This window comes from Podarcis vaucheri, assembly GCF_965113315.1.
Source record: "Podarcis vaucheri genome assembly, chromosome: 14".
Lineage (NCBI taxonomy): Eukaryota > Metazoa > Chordata > Lepidosauria > Squamata > Lacertidae > Podarcis > Podarcis vaucheri.
The window spans coordinates 44607737-44627411 of record NC_138752.1 but is presented as its reverse complement, the minus strand read 5'-3'; the positions used below and the strand labels follow the sequence as shown (position 1 = coordinate 44627411).

At 45.3% G+C, this 19675-nt stretch overlaps 1 protein-coding gene across 1 annotated transcript; it reads right to left on the bottom strand.

Moving 5' to 3' along the window:
* Positions 1 to 308: 308 nt before the first annotated feature.
* Positions 309 to 9139, bottom strand: LOC309519214 (parvalbumin, thymic CPV3; the record flags this gene model as incomplete). Its single annotated transcript, XM_082199987.1, has 5 exons — positions 9101 to 9139; positions 8280 to 8346; positions 4930 to 5062; positions 2356 to 2465; positions 309 to 334 (listed from the first exon to the last, which is right to left on the bottom strand). The coding sequence occupies exons 2-5, from the start codon at positions 8338 to 8340 to the stop codon at positions 309 to 311; spliced, it is 330 nt and encodes a 109-aa protein (XP_082056113.1). The 5' UTR covers positions 8341 to 8346; positions 9101 to 9139.
* Positions 9140 to 19675: the final 10536 nt, after the last annotated feature.

Here is a 19675-nt window from a genome sequence, read left to right as displayed (position 1 = left end):
AGTTCAACAATACCTGGAGAGCCACATTTGCCCCATCTCTAGGTCAGAAGGATAGGCTAGGGCAAAAGAACAAGAATATATAGGTAATTTTCAGTGCAGTGACTGATGAGACAATGACCAAGGTCTACACTAGCATGACATCGCCTTTATTAACTAGTGTAGCAATACCTCATTAAATCTATAAACCATTGACACACAGTCAAGAGAAAAAGAAAATTAGCAATGGGTTCATGGGTTTACAAGCTTTCAGAAGATCGTCTCCTATAGATGCCTCAGTTCTCCTGACACGTGTGGTCATTTTCAATGCCTTAGGAGAGCACCATTTCCTGGAATTCTGCACCAAAAGCGGAAAAAAGTCATTTGCAAAGCTGACTTGTATAATTCAGACAGTTGCTTGTCTACACCGCAATCTCTCATGTAGTGACAGCACAAGATATGGCAGCAAGGGAGTTATGAAATAGGTGTGAAAAATATTGGAATATAGTGGCTGAAATTGTGGAAGTGCTACAGGTAGGGGACTGAGAGTCTTATAGCTTTGCGAGTGAGACTTTGCAGTGCCAGGGAACAAAAACGACAAATTTGGACAAGGCTAGACTATGTGGACGGAAACTAGGTTTCATCAAGGAGAATGGGTCCATGTATAGCTAGTAACCTCCAAATTCAGGAACAGTATACCTCTGAATTGCCAGTTGAGTGGAGAACAACTGGGAGAAGCTTATTGCCCTTAATGTCCTGCTTTTCGCGTTTCCAGAAGCATTTGGATAGCCACTTTTGGAAACCAGGAAACGGGGCTAAATGTCGCAACAGGTGACTCTTGTCAATTTTGGTTTCTCACTTGTGATGATGATTAATAATAATTCACTTACGAACCACATTTTACATGTGCCTCAAGGTGACCTTGGCATCAGTTTGTAATGCTCCTTATGGAAATTTGTCAGCATATTGGTATGTCTTTTCCCTAAAGTATGTCTTTCCCCTAATGTAAATTATTTCCCTTAATATAATGCGTCTTGGGGTGTTTGCACAATTCTGCACACCTTTTTGATTGTTTGTTAGAGAACTGCATCAGCCAATTCGAATCCTACCTGTATTTCTGCTCGTATAGCATTTTGGGAAGGGTGTAACCACAGCTGATAAAGGTCACCCATTTTATTAAAGCCACCTCTTTCTCCCCCCCAGCCTGCTTGTGCAACAATTATGCTGGGGGGGGGGCGAAGAGGCCCTATTCCTATGAATGAACCTTTTTGTAATGTTAGTTGATAACTGGCTTGAGGCTGCGGCAGCAGTTGCTGTTAGATGAGGAGGAAGGAGAGGCAGAGGAAGTCATATGTGGGGAACAGCCCCAGAGTAAGGATGGGTACCCCAATACAAGGGGGACAGTTCTGCTGGCTCTCTGTCTTGCCCCATCCTGTCCTCTCCCCCTAGAGATTGCGTAGCACCGGGGGAGGGTGTCAACAAGCCATGGTAAAGGTAAAGCCCTGGACGGTTAAGTCCAGTCAAAGGTGACTATGGGGTTGCGGCACTCATCTCACTTTCAGGCCGAGGGAGACAGCGTTTGTCCACAGACAGCTTTCCGGGTCATGTGACCAGCAGGACTAAACCGCTTCTGGTGCAATGGAACACCGTGACAGATGTCAGAGCGCACAGAAATGCCATTTACCTTCCACGGTACCTATTTATCTACTTGCACTGGTGTGCTTTCAAACTGCTAGGTTGGCAGGAGCTGGGACAGAACTCTATAGCCTCACCTTAGGCATCTGTACCTGTACCATTGCAATCCCTGATTAAAGTTTGCTTTCTTACTCACACATAAGACGATCTGTTAAAGTGTTGTTTACCAGGACAAGGAGATGATTAACCCTCCCCTCCCCAGCTGTCCATGTTGAAAATGCAGCAATTAGGTAGGCTTAGTACATAAAAGTTTCATTTGCATAAATGAAACCTTTTCTAAGTCCAATCACTGCATAGGTGGCTGAGGGAGGGAGACTATGGGGCAGAGCTATTTCCCTGGAATTTAAGGGCCACATACCCAGTTGGTCGTGGCTCTTTGACCTGGTTCACTATGAGAGTGAGCAGAACATGAAAAAGTCTGTTAAGTCAGATCCACTCCCCCAGGAGCCAGTTTCTAGGATAATACTTGCAGAATGGAATCACCAATAGGTGAAAGAGCCTACCCTCATGGAGAGATGCAGGTCGGCCCATATATTTGGTTGTTGGGGCATTTGTGCTTAGTACTAATCTCACAGAGGGTGCCAGTCAGCCAGTTTCTAGGAGAAAGGGAAGGGGGCAGAAACAGTGGATAGAGGTGACAGGATTAACCTATGCTGGACCACTCAATATCAGCCACATTCGTACCTTCAGCCCCAATCTTCCCATCTCCATCGTGGTCTCCCGCTGCCAAAAGGGTTTTGGTTTCTGTAGCTGTTAACACTCGGGCTCCACTATCAAACCTCTGAAGGAAAAACCTAGTAAGGGAAGAATAAAGTGTATACAACTGAATGCCATTGAATATACAACTGCTTGAAGAGGAGTCCTGAGCAACACGAAACCTTGTTAACCTCAGTTACACACTGACCTTGTTTGTGTTAACACTAAGACCACATTCACACCACACATTTAAACTTTAAAGCACTGTGACAATGCTTTAAGTAGTCATGGAATTAAGTCCCCAAAGAATTGTGGGAGCTGTGGTTTGTTAAGGGTGCTGAGAGTTGTTAAGCGACCCCTATTCCCCGAACTGAGCTGCAATTTCCCATTGTTCCTTGTGAGAAGGGATTTACTGTTAAACCACTCTAGGAATTGTAACTCTGTGAGGGTCTCATAGCAACTCTTAGCCGCAGAGGTCAGCAAACTTTTTCAGCAGGGGGCCGGTCCACTGTCCCTCAGACCTTGTGGGGGGCCAGACTATATTTTGAAAAAAATAATAATGAACAAATTCCTATGCCCCAGAAATAACCCAGAGATGCATTTTCAATAAAAGCACACATTCTGCTCATGTCAAAACACCCGGCAGGCCCCACAAATAACCCAGAGATGCATTTTAAATCAAAGGACACATTCTACTCATGTAAAAACACACTGATTCCCACACCGTTTGTGGGCTGGATTTAGAAGGTGATTGGGCTGGATACGGCCCCCGGGCCTTAGTTTGCCTACCCATATCTTAGCGCCATTAACAAAATACAGCTCCCAGATTACTTTGAGGAAAGCCAAGGCTGTTTAAAGTGGTATCAGAGTGCTTTAAATGTATGGCCAAACCACGGCTAAGCATGAACAGGCAAGTGTGCAAGAACTCGGTAGGAAAATCACACCCACTTTGCTCTTTTGCTGCTGCTTGAATCGTGAGCTTTCTGAATCAGACCATGAGTTGGAGGCATTTGAGGACAGGGACTCTCAATGTGAGGCGAGGGGAGAAGACTATGCAACAAATCCTACTTGATGAACCCCCCACTCTCTGCCTCAGACAATCTCAGGCCTGGGCAGGACAGGAGCACTAAAGCACTCTCCTGCTTTTGATCCTCAACACATGGTATTCAGAAGTTCACTTCCTATGACACTAACTTGAGGTAATATATTCATTGAAACAAGGAGGCACCAATAGCTTTATCCTCTACAAATTTGTCTAATCCCCGTTGCCTAGGAAATTTTCTTCTCCCTGACAGATGGTGGCGGTGGAGAGGAGGGAAAACTGGGCACCAAGTTTACCAAATGGAGAACGGTCAGAGGAGCAAGGAACTAAAGCAGAAATTGAGAACCTGTAGTCTTCAAGGACTCCACTCCCATCAGCCGGAGCCAACATGGCCAGCAGACAGGTCTGATGGTAACTGGATTCCAGCAACATATATAGGGCCATAGATTCCTCATCCCCCAGTTTAAAAAAATGTTGTTACATAAAGCGGGATGCAAATGAATAGGCATTTTTTACCTCCCACATTTTAAAGATTTCTCGCAATATTAGTGCTATTTTAAATCAGGCTGATTAGGTTTTATGGTAGAAGTGACTACTAGCAGATTCCCCCAGGAAATCATTGAGCGGTTCAATAATTTGCATGTTTATTCAAAAATAAATCCTGCTGTGTCCAGTGGGGCTTAGACAGGGGAGGAGGAAGAGGGGTGCAGTGGGGGCGGTCTGAGTTTGAGTTTGGATTTGATATCCCGCTTTATCACTACCCTAAGGAGTCTCAAAGTGGCTAACAATCTCCTTTTCCCTTCCTCCCCCACAACAAACACTCTGTGAGGTGAGTGGGGCTGAGAGACTTCAGAGAGAAGTGTGACTAGCCCAAGGTCACCCAGCAGTTGCATGTGGAAGAGCGGGGAATCGAACCCGGTTCACCAGATTATGAGTCCACTGCTCTTAACCACTACACCACACCACTGAGCGGGGTGACAAAATGCTGGGCAGCACTTACTGCAGGGCCTGCAGCACGCCCGTAGGCTCTGCGCTGCCCCAAACAGTTCGCCCGCTGCCTCCCCCTCAGGCAGGCAGACTCCTTGGAGGCCCGGTGGAGCGTCCTGCCCCGACTGGCCCCACCCCATCCCTGGGCGCAGGGCACACGCACCGCCCCAGGCGCCCGATCAGCTTGCTCCACCGCTGGGCTTAGGCTGTGTAGACGCTGTCTTTGAAGCGCATTTGCAGCACATTCCTTCTCTCAAAGCATTCTGGGCACTATGATTTACCCTTCCAGTGTTTACAATTCCCAGTAACCCTTAACAAACCACAGTGCCCGTAATTCTTTGAGGGAGAAGAATGTGCTTTATAGGCATCGTACCCAGAAAGAGTGCACAGGGTGTCTGTTAAATATGGTTCATGCTTATTTTATATTCAAACCAAGGACGCACCAAAGAAATGAGAGAAACACAAAAGGAAGAGAGTTGTCTAGGCAACTTCAAAAGTCAGAGAAAGAGAGCAAAGGGGAGGTGGAGCCTCACTTCAGTTCATCTTCTTCAATGTAGCCGCTTTGATCATTGTCTAGGATGCGGAAGAGATCCTTCAGTTGGCTGCTGCTCTTTTTGGACATGCCACTTATCTGAAAGAATTTTTTGTAGTTGAAACTATCTGGAGCTAAGACAGAAAAAGAAAGCTGCTGTTACCTAGGAGCTTGGGATACAGATGAAGACGGTCACTTCTTTTGTACCTATGCATCCTGACTCCAAAAGTTGCTCATATCCTCTTATGGCTTCTGTGCATGTGTGCACTTACAAGCGGCATTTTAAGATTTCTTTCACACATGCCTGCTTCTCACTGCATTATCTCTGCGAGGGATCCGTTGTCGAGTGGATCAGACTTAATGCATTTCTGTCTCTGGCATGGTTTATTTATTTGATTGTTTCATAAAATTTATATACTGCTTGACTATAAAAACCCCCCGAAACTAAAAACACCAAACCTCGAAGCAGAATAAAACAATGAAATCATTGCCAAAAACAGTTTAAAATAACAATTAAAAACATTTTTTTTAAATAATTAAAATCAACGATAAGATGAAAACAGATTAAAAACACACAGCAACATTGTACACATCTGGGTAGGCCTGCCTAAACAAATATATTTTTTTGCAGGTGCTGAAAAGATTACAGTGGAACCTTGGTTCTTGAACGGCTTAGTTGACGAACAAATCGGCTCCCAGACGCTGAAAACCCAGAAGTAAGTGTTCCGGTTTTCGAACGTTTTTTGGAAGCCAAACATCCAATGCCGTTGTTGACTATTGTTTCGGGGAGGGGGGGGGCTGCGCTAATCGGAAGCCGCTCCTTGGTTTTCAAACGTTTCGGGAGTCGAAAGGACTTCCGGAACGGATTAAGTTCAAGAACCAAGGTTCCACTGTACCGTGAAGGGGCCTGCCTGATGTCAATAGGCTGGGAATTCCAAAGTGTGGGATGCTGCCACATGAAAAGTTCAATTTATTACAAATGCAAAGCAAGTATTGTGTGGCACCTGTAACGGTGCCAGTTCCGCAGGAGGATCCTGTGGTCAAGGTACTCAAAAACCAACAGGAGATCAAGAAGCAGGAACAGGGTCATACTCCCCAACCTCCTCTCTTCAAAGGTCATCCATCGGGGTGATCAATGTCAACTCAGACCCGAATCCTGGTTGGGAAGGATCTAAGAAATTTGTGGCATCCAAGAATGCTTGGAGGTGCCCCCTGCCCAATCCTGTCCACCACCTTCCCCCCAAAGGAAAGATTTGAGACTGGTCGATAAGGGGGTCCAGAGCTGGTTTCTTTAGGAGTGTGGGGTCCAGAGCAGGTTTCTTTAAGACAGGGGTCAGCAAACTTTTTCAGCAGGGGGCTGGTCCACTGTCCCTCAGACCTTGTGGGGGGCTGGACTACATTTTGGGAAAAAAATAATGAATGAATTCCTATGCCCCGCAAATAACCCAGAGATGCATTTTAAATAAAAGGACACATTCTACTCATGTAAAAACACGCTGATTCCTGGAGCGTCCACGGGCCAGATTTAGAAGGCGATTGGGCCGGATCTGGCCCCCGGGCCTTAGTTTGGCAGCCAAACCAAACCATACCATACATTAAATGTGTGATTGCATCCTTCAAAATGGCAGCTGCAGGGATTTATTTAACTTAGAAAAACCTACAGGCTGTTTAATGAGAAAAATAACATAAGTAGCTCACAAAATGAACTTACCAATGAAACACAGATCAAATACAATGATGAGACATAGATAAAACAACTGAATTGGAACCTGTGTATTCAGAACACTGGTGTAGTTGGGTAATTTAAGACTCTGGACTTCAAGGTCTCTTGGAGACCTTCCTCTAGGTGGCAATGTGTATTATACTTCATTTACTGCTGTGTTTGGATCCCCTCCTGCTTATTCTGTTGTCTAGGGCTGGGAGCAAACTATAGGTAGGGGGTGTCCTGCTTGTCAATGTCCTGTAGGCATCAGGCTAACTACTACCTTGAGCTCTTAACCTCTTTAAGATCTTCAGAGAGGAAGCAGACTACAAATGGAAATGCAACAATACAGTTGAAGACAGCATCTTGGGTTAGATCAGTGACTGAGAACCTGTGGCCATGAGGTGAGGTGAAAGAATTTGCCTCAGGGGCAGATCTGACCTCTGCCCCACCACCACCCTACTGCCACTGTTGCACCACTGCCAGCCATGCTGTGGTTCTGCTCATGCCACCTCTGCTGCTGCCACAGTACCCTTGCCCTCACCCCAACACTGTGTCCTCACCACTGCCACTGTCGCGGCAGCAGCCTGGATGCAGCCGTGGCATACCCACCAATATTTCTCTGATGAAACTAGGGATGATGATGAGGATAATAATACTTTCCCATCTGACTGGGTTGCCACAGGCACTCTGGGCAGCTTCCAACATATATAAAAGCACAATAAAATACGAAACATTAAAAAAACTTCCCTATACAGGGCTGCCTTCAAATATCTTCTAAAGGTTGTATGGTTACTTATCTCCTTGGCTCAGGGATCATGTAACTCCATGCTCTTCAACATTTCTCCCATGAAAATAGGGATGTTCTTAGGAAAACCGGGATATTCCAGGATCAAATCAGAAACTGGGACGGCTTCTGCAGTGGCGTAGCGTGGGGGTGCAGGGGGGGGGCCCGGCCACACCGGGCGCAACATCTGGGGGTTAGGGTTAGGGGGCACAAATCCACGGGTTAGGGGGCACAAATCCACGGGTTAGGGGGCGCAAATTACTTGCCTTGCCCCGGGTGCTGACAACCCACGCTACGCCACTGGGCTTCTGTAAACCTGGGACTGTCCCTGGAAAACAGGGACACTTGGAAGGTCTGCAATAGGCAAGGCTGTAGTTGCAGCAGCAGGATGGGCAGCAGTGCAGATGCAATGTTGGGGGCAGGGAGGGTGCCTGGATTTGTGGGGGGAGAGTGCTGGGCAGGGGGAGGCAGCGGGGTGTTTTGCCTACAGTGGTAAAACCTCCTGGACTATGCCTATCTGTGTGGCTGTCCAGAAGTTGTTGGAATCAAACCCTAATCAACCCCAGCCACTATGGACAAGGTAGAAATTATGGGAGCTATAGTACAACAACATCTGGAGAGCCCTAGATTCCCCATTCCTGGACTAATGGACCTTTGCGTCATATTATTGCCATACATTTAAAGCCTATCACTTCACCCACAGAATCCTCGGAGCTGTGGTTTGCTAAGGGTGCTAGGAATTGTAGCTGTGTGAGAGGGAAACTACAGTTCCCAAGATTCTTTGTGAGTAAGCCATGTCTGCTAGGGTGGTATTAAAGTGTTTTAGATGCAGCTCTTAGATTAGTTACACAGACAATTTTACCTTGACAGTCTCTGATTGCAGCAGCAATATCAGAAGGGCTGATGATGTCGCTGATACTCATATTAATCTGTCCCAAAAGACAAAAAAGCAAAGTGCTATAACAAGGGAAATGAGCTCACCCTTTCACTCAGGGAACGGAAGAGATACGAGAGAAGAAAAAGCAAGGGCCATTGCATTCGGCTTTAAGACAAAACCTATTAATATGTATCTTTAAAACTGTCTACACAATCAGCATAACCATGGCTGGATCTAGAAAACATCAAAGAAGTGTTTCAGTTTAAAGCGTTGTAAATTTAAACAGGGAAAACAGGTGGAGAAAAAACGGGACTCTGCATCACCATCTAGTGGCACAACGTTATATTGCATATACAACACATATAAATTGCTTTTTCTTTACCAGTCCAAATGAGTCCCATGTTTGGATAAACCTTGTCCTCATATTGAGCGTATGGACCCCTCTTTGACTCAGGCCTACTTCCATATTTGATGTATCTTACATATTTTTGTGAAAACAGCATTGTATTTTGACATGCACAGATATGAGAGATGGAGATGAGAGAGAGAAATAAGCGCCCCGGCTGAAAATGGAAAGGGTGGAATATTTTCACTAAAAATGGTTAATCATCCTAGTATTGTGGACAGTAACAGGTAAAAGGATAGCCAATAAATAGATAACAGGTCCATCTCAGAGAAGAAGCACTATGCTTACTACTCAGAGATGTTTTGCTCCCGTAGTCCTTTTCATGGCTTTTCCAGGCAGGGAAACAGTTCACAGGTAAATAGATAATAGCTCAGTCTTAGACACAAAGCTGTATACTTACAATGTAGTTGGCCAGGCACAGGTGTCTCTGCCCTTTAATCTCTTCACGGGCTGCTCACCTTTATGGTTTCTCCGAGCAGGGAAGAGGTGGGAGGGGGGGGAAAGCCGAATCAATATCAGGCAAAATTGTACCTTTGGCTTGGAGTTGTCCACCTAACTTATATAGGATTCAAAAGGTGACAATAGCGACTTAGGTTACCCTTTCATGGATTAGATGCTCAATTTGAGACCCTGCTCAAATGTCTTGCTTAACTAATGAACTGGGTTTTTTCCCCTTCTATTTATACCCAAGGAGAATATAGTAGAGAGAATTGCCGACACTCCCATCTTGGCAATATGTTCTTGCACTGACTTTAATTAGGTTTGCACCAATGGGGGGAAAGTGTGCAGGAACAGTTTTTATAGCAAAGCAGGGCCTGGGCTGCACCTTATAGGAATATTTGCCTCTACACATTTGCTTCTACACATTTGCTTCTGTACATGAGTACAAACATCTAAGCTGAAGCATTCTTTTTTCACTTATCCCAGAATGTTCTGTTCTTTGCTTGGTGGACCACATCTATGGAATACAATAGTTATGCCCTGCTAGGTTTTGCTGTAGCAATCATTAGTTAAGGAGGTTTTCATGCCTGTCCAATTTCGTGTTCCCTGTGTTCCCTTTCTCAGCCATTCTTCTATTGGTGATTAATGCCTATATGCAACCCTTGTATTGTATTTGTGTTAACCAATCAGCAACAAGCGCACCTGTGGCAATGCATGTAATATTCAATAAAAGAGAGTCCTCGAGACTTGCTCGAGAGGTGCCTCCCACATGACACTCGCTACTTGTCTGTCGTTAGCTCCCAACTGTGCAATACTCAACCAGCAGAGAGAATTACGGACACTCTCATCCTGACAATGAATTATTGCACTGGCTTTCGTCAAGCTTAAGTGATGAAATTGAATTCCACATGAATTCAATGTGAGGGACCAAAAACATTTGCTTTGGTTAGTAATGGCAAGCTGGATACCAAGGAGAAAGTCTTTAGCTCAGTGGTAGGGTTCATGTGTTGCATGCAGCAGGTTCACAGAATTAATGCCTGCCTTGGTTTGGACATGATGTTAAACCATGGTTTAGATTTACACGGGTTACAAGCTTTGAGTTTCTGTGCCAACTCTTTCCTGCGCAGTATGATTCTGAAGACAATGGAAGCTTTCACTTCTGCGTTTAGTTAACCACACTTTATTGTTATATCCAACTCCGAAACTGTGGTTAATCTTGACATTCTTTTGAAACGGTCAGCTTTATAAACCAGAGTTTGAGGCTGGCTTGTTTCAGCATATCATACTTCAGGCAAGCCACAGTTTGTCAGGATTCAGACTGCTCCCCAGTGAAAATTTGCTTAACAGGGAATGCAAAAGTGTGAAACAGACATTTGAAAAATAACACCACCTTTCCAAGTATGGCTATTTGCTACCATTCATGTGGTAGATACGTATAGAAAATAACTGTGATCTTCAAAATGTGTGGGATCCATCACTGGTTGTTATTTGTGCTGCACAGAAGCAAATTATAGTGGTTGTTAATTCATATAGTTATGTGATGGTGTTGATCTGGAATGAAAATGAATGAAAATGCATTTTTATATATGTATTGTGTTTGTAAGTGTAATACAAGCTTGTTGCACCTGAAAGACATGACAAACTCCTCTGGGGGTATCTTCTTTGGGTTTGCCCCCACCAGAGATGCAACCAGCTGACCCCAGCAAGCTTGCCATATCCTTCCCAGCACTGAAAGCAAGGTGCAATGGTTTGGGGAGTATCCTGAGCAGCTGCAGCTAGTTGGGCAGATGGCATTCAGCCACAGTGGGGCCCAACCATGCTGCTTAGTATCTCCCAGAAAACAGCCTCCTGGAGAAAGCTGCTTCTGCAAGGGTGTAGTGGGTCCAAAGCTAAGCCCACTGCCTCTCCCCACTTGCCCCGTCTCAGCTGCCAGAGGGAGCTCCATACCATTCGTGATGTGATGGTCTGGGACTTGGGCTCGGAACCAGAGGAGACTCAGTCTGCACCGGATCCTTTGCCTTAGGCGGCATCTGAACCTAGTCTGGGGCCTGATTCTGAAGAGCCCCAGTCTGCACAGGTTCCCCTGCAACAACCTCCAGCTGGGCCGAGTCAGGGGCCTGATCCTGCCCTGGCTCCAGATGCGGGGATTACCATGTTGCCTCCAGCTGGGCCATCACTTACAGCTGCTTCACTACTGGTTGGGTCAGGAGAGGCTGAGGCGGCCTCTGGGTCTAGTAACCCACCGACATCTCCTGAGCTGCAGAGACTGAGGTCTGAGAGAAGGAGAGACCTGAGTACTCGCAGGAGGAGTGCTCGCCTTCGGGCGAAACAGGGAGGTGAGTCGCCGGGGGATCAGGACCGGCCGCTACCCCGACAAAGATAAAAGGCTGTCGAACCCGGCCCCAGGTTGTGGGAGCAACATTGCTGTATGCTAGATCCTGTACCTGTCCTTGCCTGGTTTCCTGCCTCGTGTCCTGCCTTGGCCCTGTCGGACTGACTCCCAGCAGAACCTTCAGATTCTGGATCAGTCCTGGACCGTGTTTCACGGGTTACCCCCAGGCCCAGCACAGATGAGAAGGGCAGGAACAGTGGTGAGGGGGGCTGAAACCACATGGTGGGCCGCCCCTGTTCTTTCTGCTGCTCCTTTCCCTTTTCACTGAGGTGGAGCAAGGTGGGTGCGGTGCGCCCCAGGTGTCATCCCTGAGGGGGGGGGTGATATTGCCGCTCCGCCCCCCCGGATGCTTGGCGTGGGCGGCACACCCCTGGGACACTTGCCCTGCCCCCCGGGTGCAGCTAGCTCTGCCACTGGGGTCACTTAGACTTGGGGAAATGTTTCTACCTAAGTTTAATCGCTGTGCATTAGAGATGTTGGGTGTGAGTGGCTGCATACATTGAGGAAAGGGCTAACCCTTTTCTCCCCAGCTGCCATTTCTTGGGAAACCCCTGTGGCAGTTAGGTAATGTACAGGGAAATGTACAGAAAACCCTGGTTTTTATCCCTCCATGTTTGCTGATCCTGTGGAGGAACCTGGAGGTGAAAGACGCCGAGTGACTTCGTGCCAGCCTGACGAAAGAGAAGCTGTCAGCCGGACAGAAAAAAACCTTGATAGGGTTTGGAGCGAACCATCTTTATCAAGCTTCTCTTTCTCGTCTACAACAAAGCCATTTCCTAAAACGTCGTTGCTATCTTGGGAAAAAGAAGAATGAGAATGTAAAAACCTTTTTAATGACAGCGAAAACTGGGACAGCTCTGACAGGACTGTTGTTATTAAACAGAGCTGTGTAAGAGATGATCTGCACTTCAGTTTTGGAACTTGAATACAAAAAAATGCCCCATTGTAAAACACAGTACAGTGGTACCTCAGGTTAAGTACTAAATTCGTTCCGGAGATCTGTTCTTAACCTGAAACTGTTCTTAACCTGAAGCACCACTTTAGCTAATGGGGCCTCCTGTTGCTGCCGCGCCACCGGAGCACGATTTCTGTTCTCATCCTGAAGCAAAGTTCTTAACCCAAGGTACTATTTCTGGGTTAGCGGAGTCTGTAACCTGAAGCGTCTGTAACCCGAGGTACCACTGTAATGCGATTTGCAACAACAAGCGGTGAAGGGTTATAGCTCTGTAGCAGAATTCCTGCTCTGTGCTTGGAAACAGAGGGATTATTAGAGAGAGTGCGCTAGGGAGCCTGGCTCCCTATTCTTTTGCAGTGGGCCCTGGATATCCTGTGCCTCCCCACCCCCTCTTTAAAAGCAACACAAAATTACGGTTTATTATTATTATTTCTTCCAGCTTTGCTTATAGTCCTTCTAGGCTGTACTGTAAGGTGCAGTGCATGGACAGCAGCTATGTGGCAACCATATTTATTCCAACAGTTAGTTTTCTAGCAAACTGAATATGTATTAAGTATAGAACATAATAAGATTATGTACTAGGTGCAGAATGTGGTAAGAGTAGAACTTTTGGAGTCTCCAAGATATACTGCTTAAGATGCATAGGGATACCTGGATAGAAGGAATAGTTTACAAACGAATGTTTTTTCTTCTGGAGGCTTGGCTGTGAAATAGACCCACATGCCATCTTTCCCATCGACATGCATTTTAAGACAAATTCCTTAAAAAGCATATTCTAAAGGAAAAGGAACTAAGATAGGGAGGAACCTATCTTAACTATCTTCAGGGATCAGAGTATCCCACCACTTCTCCCAACTTAATTATACTTCTATATCCCATATAAATGGATTTCTAAAAATGTAAAGAAGAAATCTGCCCCCCCCAAAATAACAACTGAATGGCTAGCAAGGTGTTTTCCAGTTAAAATTATTTGGAAATGTTTAAATAAACGAACTGCATAGTGAAGAGACAACAAGGTCAGCTAAAAACATGAAAAGGAAGATGTCACCAATCAGTGACTGTTAAGAAAGAGGTTCTTTAAGGTTGAAACCGGATGCCAGGGACCAAAGTGACACTAATCCTAGCTGAAAGGTTGGTTACAAAAGCTAAAAAGAACTGTATTTCAGAACGAAGGCAATACTTCTGTATAGCGATACAGGTGGTAATCTACAGTTACTGGTATTTATTTATTAATTAATGACACTCTTATCTGAAGCATTGCTTTCTGTCCACCTTAATTAGAATGAATGAAATCATCAGGGGCAAATAAAAAAAGAGGCATCTTAATTACATACACCCGACCAAAAGGCACTTGAGATATGCCTGGTTTCTCTTTTTCATGCTAAATGACATCTCTTTGTCTTAAGCCATTTACTTTTCAGTAGCATTGTTGCTCAAAAAGCTCGAAAAGTAAGGTGGTAAAGCAGCGGAAGGCAGTCGATGCAACACTAAAGAGGAGAAGAAGAGTTGTGCTTGACTGGGAATGGGGCAGAAATTCATCATCCATAGAACTTCGCAGTTCTATGAATTTTGCCATACTGGTCTCCAGCCAAGTGCTGTGTACAAAAACACCTATACTACGGCAAAGTATGCACACGGATGCAAATATTAATGAAAAGAACAGAAAAATGCATTGCATGAGCAAAAATTCTGCTTTGCAGAAATGTCTGCATCAGGAGAAATTCACATTGAAATGCTGACAAATTTCCACGAGGACCTTTGCATTATAACAAAAAAAAAGCAAACTGAAATAAAAATGGGGGAGAACTGAACTTGGCTGGTGAACTGAATTGCAAATTTCAGAGAAGTGCAAATTTCAAGGGATTACTGTGTTGGTTCTTGCACTGTCTCAGAAAGTGAAAAGCAGGTAGCTTTGTCTTTAGATGTCAACTGAATCAAAACTCTCCACCATCCCTAACCCCAGCTCATTTATGAACAGGCAAAAAGCTACTTGCATTCAGCAACATACTAGTGAATAGAGCATGTGGGAAAGGGAGGGAAACCTTTTTGCAGTAGGCAGGTTGGAGCTGTGAGTTGACTGTCAAAGATCTGCTGACTGCAGTAGGAGCCTCTCCTTGTGATCAAAGCCGCCATAAATTCCCAGTGCTCTCTCGTTCGTTCAGAGGAAACTAAAGCTTGGACCCAAGAAACTCTCATTGGTTGGAAAGGGGGCGCACGCAGCAGTCGAAAACATCAAAGAAAGAGAGCGTAGTTTTGTAAATAGCATATCAATTCCAGCAGTTTGTGTCCTTAACTGTGTGATTGGCTTACAAGCTTCAAAGCAATTCAGTTCTCTGCTGCCGTCGCTACCGTTTGATATACTCTATGATGATCATTAAACAGATTGTTGAGTGTCGTCAATGACCCAGTAACATTATCTTGTGACCGTGATGCTACATGCAATTGTCCAAGATGTTTCTGGTTGCTGTCAGCAGCATAATCAGGGAGGGCGATCTTTCGATTGCTGAATTATTCAGGTTTTCTCTGTTATTTTAACAATAACTCTGCCCTAAAGGTTAAAGGATGATTAGAAAATGCATCTCGAGAATCTGTAAAAGCTACGGGCAAGAGAGGGTGTCGGCTGCGTATATTGTTACCGGCTCCTCTTCTAAGGTTCCAGCGCCTGTGATCATTGTCTTAAAATAATTATCAGTGCAGCAACTCAGAGCCCAGCGACTAGAAGAAGCTGATGCTACACATTGTCAGAGCTGAACAAGTGCAGACCTGATGAGTCCCTTGCATTGCAAATGGATTGCTCATAGATTCAGGACAAACAAAACGAGTTATTTATTCATGGGATGTATGTTTAACTCATTTCCACAAGATGTGGTGATGGGAGGGAAGGTAGTTGGCTGTAAAAGAACGGGAGACAAATTCGCAAAGAGCAGATTCGTCAATGGGCATCAGTCATTGCATCCGGAGCCACATGCCAAAGAGAACTAAGAGGCAAGGATTGGCCGTCTCCATCATGCGGTGCCCCAGTTGTCATGTCCCAAAGGCATCTAGATTAGAGGATGAAATTAAAGAATAATTCCGAATCCAATTTGGTATTTACCATATTGGCCCGAATATAAGCTGAACTTTATTTTTCCAAATTCCGACCATGAAAAGTAAAAGTGCGGCTTAAGTTCACAACCTTACAAAAAATGGGCTTTTATCACTGCTGAAGCAGACATAAACGGTAAAAAGGAACAACAAAAAACAGTTTTATTGCCGATTTGCAAGCATGAGACTGTTGTGCGATTAACCTTAGGATTTTCTTCTACATTTGCCATTTGCGGGTGTGAGAACCTGCGGAATTGTAGCAACTGAATTTGCGATTTTAGCGATTGTACGGTAACTTTTGCGGGCTTGCAAGATCAAAGGCTTAAATTGGCTCAGAGTTACAATTCTACCAACCGCAGCGGTTTTCAGCCTGTAACCCAATTTTAAGGGAGCAGCTTATATTCGGGTATTGTCTTTTTTCCTCCCCCCTCCCAAATTTTAAAGGTGCGGCTTATTTGGGGTGTGTGGCTTATATTCGGGCCAGTACAGTACTTTTATTATTTAGTAGTGATTCCTGCCAGGTGACGCTTGGGGTCCCTTCCGACTCTACACTTCTATGAGTCTATTTCATTTATAGCCCACCTTTTCCCCATGGAACTCAAGATGGCCCCTGTGGGATTCCCAGGCAGTCTCCTACCCTGACACAGACAAGATCCAGGCTGTTTTAGCTTCAGTAAGTTCCTGTGCTTCCAGATCATATCCTAGTTCCTATGGGTTGGCGGTTCGAATCCACGCAACGGGGTGAGCTCCCGTTGCGCAGTCCCAGCTCCTGCCAACCTAGCAGTTCAAAAGCATGCAGTGCAAGTAGATAAATAGGTACCGCTGTGGTGAGAAGGTAAACGGCGTTTACGTGCGCTGCTCTGGTTCGCCAGAAGCGGCTTAGTCATGACACATGACCTGGAAGCTGTACGCCGGCTCCCTTAGCCAATAAAGCGAGATGAGCGCCGCAACCCCAGAGTCGTCCGCAACTGGACCTAATGGTCAGGGGTCCCTTTACCTTTACCTAAGTTCCTGTGCTTCCAGATCATATCCTAGTTCCTATGTCCTCTATAAATATAGTGGCACTGTTCCAAACAAGCAAAGGCACTGTCCTTTTTGACGTTAACTCTTCCGCAGGACTGTTACAAAAAGAAAAGCTTCTAAGGACTTCCTGGATGCAGGGTTTTGTTTTTGTTTTTCATTTTTATCTACTGTTAACGATCAACGAAGCAGACACCGCACCTGTCTTACCATCAATTTTTTATAGTCCCTAATGTAATGGTAAGTGTCAAAAGTGTCTCAGATTTGTTGAGCTAGCGGGGGAGCCTCAGTGTCAAGCCATGAGACAGTTTGCCTGGAAATTAGATAGCAAGCTCAGAATTCAAGTGTTTTGGAGTTCTGTTGCTAACTCTTGCGGGATGCTAACCTTGCCCAGTCACTGGACACCTTTCCTGCCATCTCTTGATGCTTCCAGTTGCTTCCAGTTGCCTGCCCTGCAGCCCTCCATTGCCTCCTGTTATTGTAATTTTGGGGCAATCGCAACTCTGGTCAGGTTGGTGGTTCTTCTTCGGCACAGCGGTTGTCAATAGTTCATTAGTTCTTCCAGTACCATCCCAGGTAAGGAGGAACCGATGGCCTGCCTTGGGGGTGCAGACATGTTTAGGACCTAGAAACCAATGCAGCCTCACTTTTCCTTTTTTCCTGCAGCCTCAAGTGGATCAGTGCAAAGGGCAACAGCAACACACAAACCAGCAGCAACAACAATTTTTTTATTTATACCCCACCCATCTGACTGGGTTTCCCCAGCCAGTCTGGGCAGCTCCCAACAGAACACTAAAAACAGAACAAAACATCAAATATTAAAAATGTCTTCTAAAGATGTCTTCTAAAAGTCAGATAGTTGTTTATTTCCCTGACATCTGATGGGAGGGCGTTCCACTGGGCGGGCGCTACCACCAAAAAGGCCTTCTGCTTGGTTCCTTGTAACATCACTTCTCGCAGTGAGGGAACCGCCAGAAGGCCCTCGGCGCTGGACTTCAGTGGTTTGAATCAAAGTTCACCTCGATGTGTTCATTTTGCTGCCATCTCGACTGTAAAATTTGCATAGACTACACTCTTCCTCCTTTTGAATGAGTATTGTAGTGATTTTCACCTTTTTTCCTTCCTTACTTACTTATTTACTTACTTACTTCATAAAATTTATATGCTAGTTGAATGAAAAACAACCTTTTTAAAGTTTCTTTTGAACATAATCTAAGTTTCCCATAATATCTATACTATAAGCATAGAGCAAGTGAGACTGTGACTTGCTGAAATGTTTTTGATGCTACTAGCGAAGCTTTAAGCCAGGCATAGGCAAACTCGGCCCTCCAGATGTTTTGGGACTACAACTCCCATCATCCCTAGCTAACAGGACCAGTGGCCAGGGATGATGGGAATTGTAGTCTCAAAACATCTGGAGGACCGAGTTTGCCTATGCCTGCTTTAAGCTCTTCAGATTTCTTCTGCCGGCAAAGGAAGGGCAAACATAACGTGCGCACAAGCCTCAAGCTGCTCCTGAGTTTTCTCCTCCACTGAGGAAAATGCCACCATTTCTTCAGCGCTTGCCACCCCTCTAGTGCATGCACACTTGAAAACACCCCCTCCCTCTTCCTCAGGCACACAGAAAAGCACCCCCTTTCCCACCAGTGTAATAACTAAGGTAGGAATACTTCCTGCATTTTGCTGGACCTTCGGAAGGCAAAAAAGCAGAAAATGCAAAACAGCATTAACTATTGGAGCAGAGTCAGGGATTATTCTTGAAAGCGCACTCGGGTCGCAGCTGGTGTCAGAAATTGGCACCATTAGGCCCTTGCCAAGGCCCACAAACCCCACAAGGGGCCATCGATTGACCTCTGGAGCCTTTTGGCCCTGCTGATTCCCCCCTTGCTGACACAGCAAGTACTGTATTATTCTTCCCCAAAGGCACACCACTTCATTCTCTTTCTCTTGAGATAGATAGAATCACAGAGATGTGGGGCCGCCTTCTGAACATCTTGCCTTTGCCCCCAGAAGGCTGGAGCCAGTACTGATGAGGTTAAGAACCAGTCAACATGAATTACAGTGGTACCTCAGGTTATGAACTTAATTCGTTCCGGAGGTCCGTTCTTAACCTGAAACTGTTCTTAACCTGAGGTATCACTTTAGCTAATGGGGCCTCCCACTGCCGCCACGCAATTTCTGTTCTCATCCTGAGGTAAAGTTCTTAACCCGAGGTATTATTTCTGGGTGAGCGGAGTCTGTAACCTGAAGCGTCAGCAACCCGAAGTACCACTGTATAGTGGTTTGGCTTTTTGTTGTTGATATCTCTTAATTTCAACCTGTCGCTACTCAATTACACATGTGGTGGCAGTGGATATATAAGCTGGAAGAGCAAATTATAGATTACAGCAGGGGCAGACTAAGTTGTGGGGCTGCTAATATTGATCAGCTCTAAGCAACCACCACTTGGTAAGGTAGTTCTGGAGAGAAAGTAGCTTCTCTGTCAGTTCAGGGTTGGGATGTGCCAACTTATCTCCCTGGGCCTTTTTGAACTTGTCCTCCTAGGGCAGAGTAATTGAGCAATACCCTGGATTCCTTGCGTTGAGCTCTCTTTATTGTGGGCACTTGCCAGAGTTGAGTGTTGCAATGAAGACAGGCTTGTGGAAATAACCCTGTCTTACCCTGGTATTCTGAACCAGGTACAAACATTTGGTTGTGAGCAAAACAAGAGTGCCATCAAGTGGTCGATTATTTCTAGGTAATTCTTTCTCCGTACAATTTTTTATTTCTGTGCTGAGTTACTACTACACACAATGAAATTAAGCCTGTCTTGATTTTTGTTGATTTTAAATGAACTTAAACAAATAAGCGGCCACATAGGCATGATCCCTGTCCATCGGTCTTAACGTCACACAATTCTCTCGTCCCCCTTGCAATTTGCTGATCTTGTTGCATCCCAAACTGCAAAGGTGCCAAAGCCAAAAAACTCTTATGGCCGTTGCAGCTGAGCCATATGCATCACCTGCGTACTCTGAAGTACACAAGGGCTGTGGCTCAATTGTAGAGTAGATGCTTTGCATGTGGGAAAATCGCGGGTTCAATTC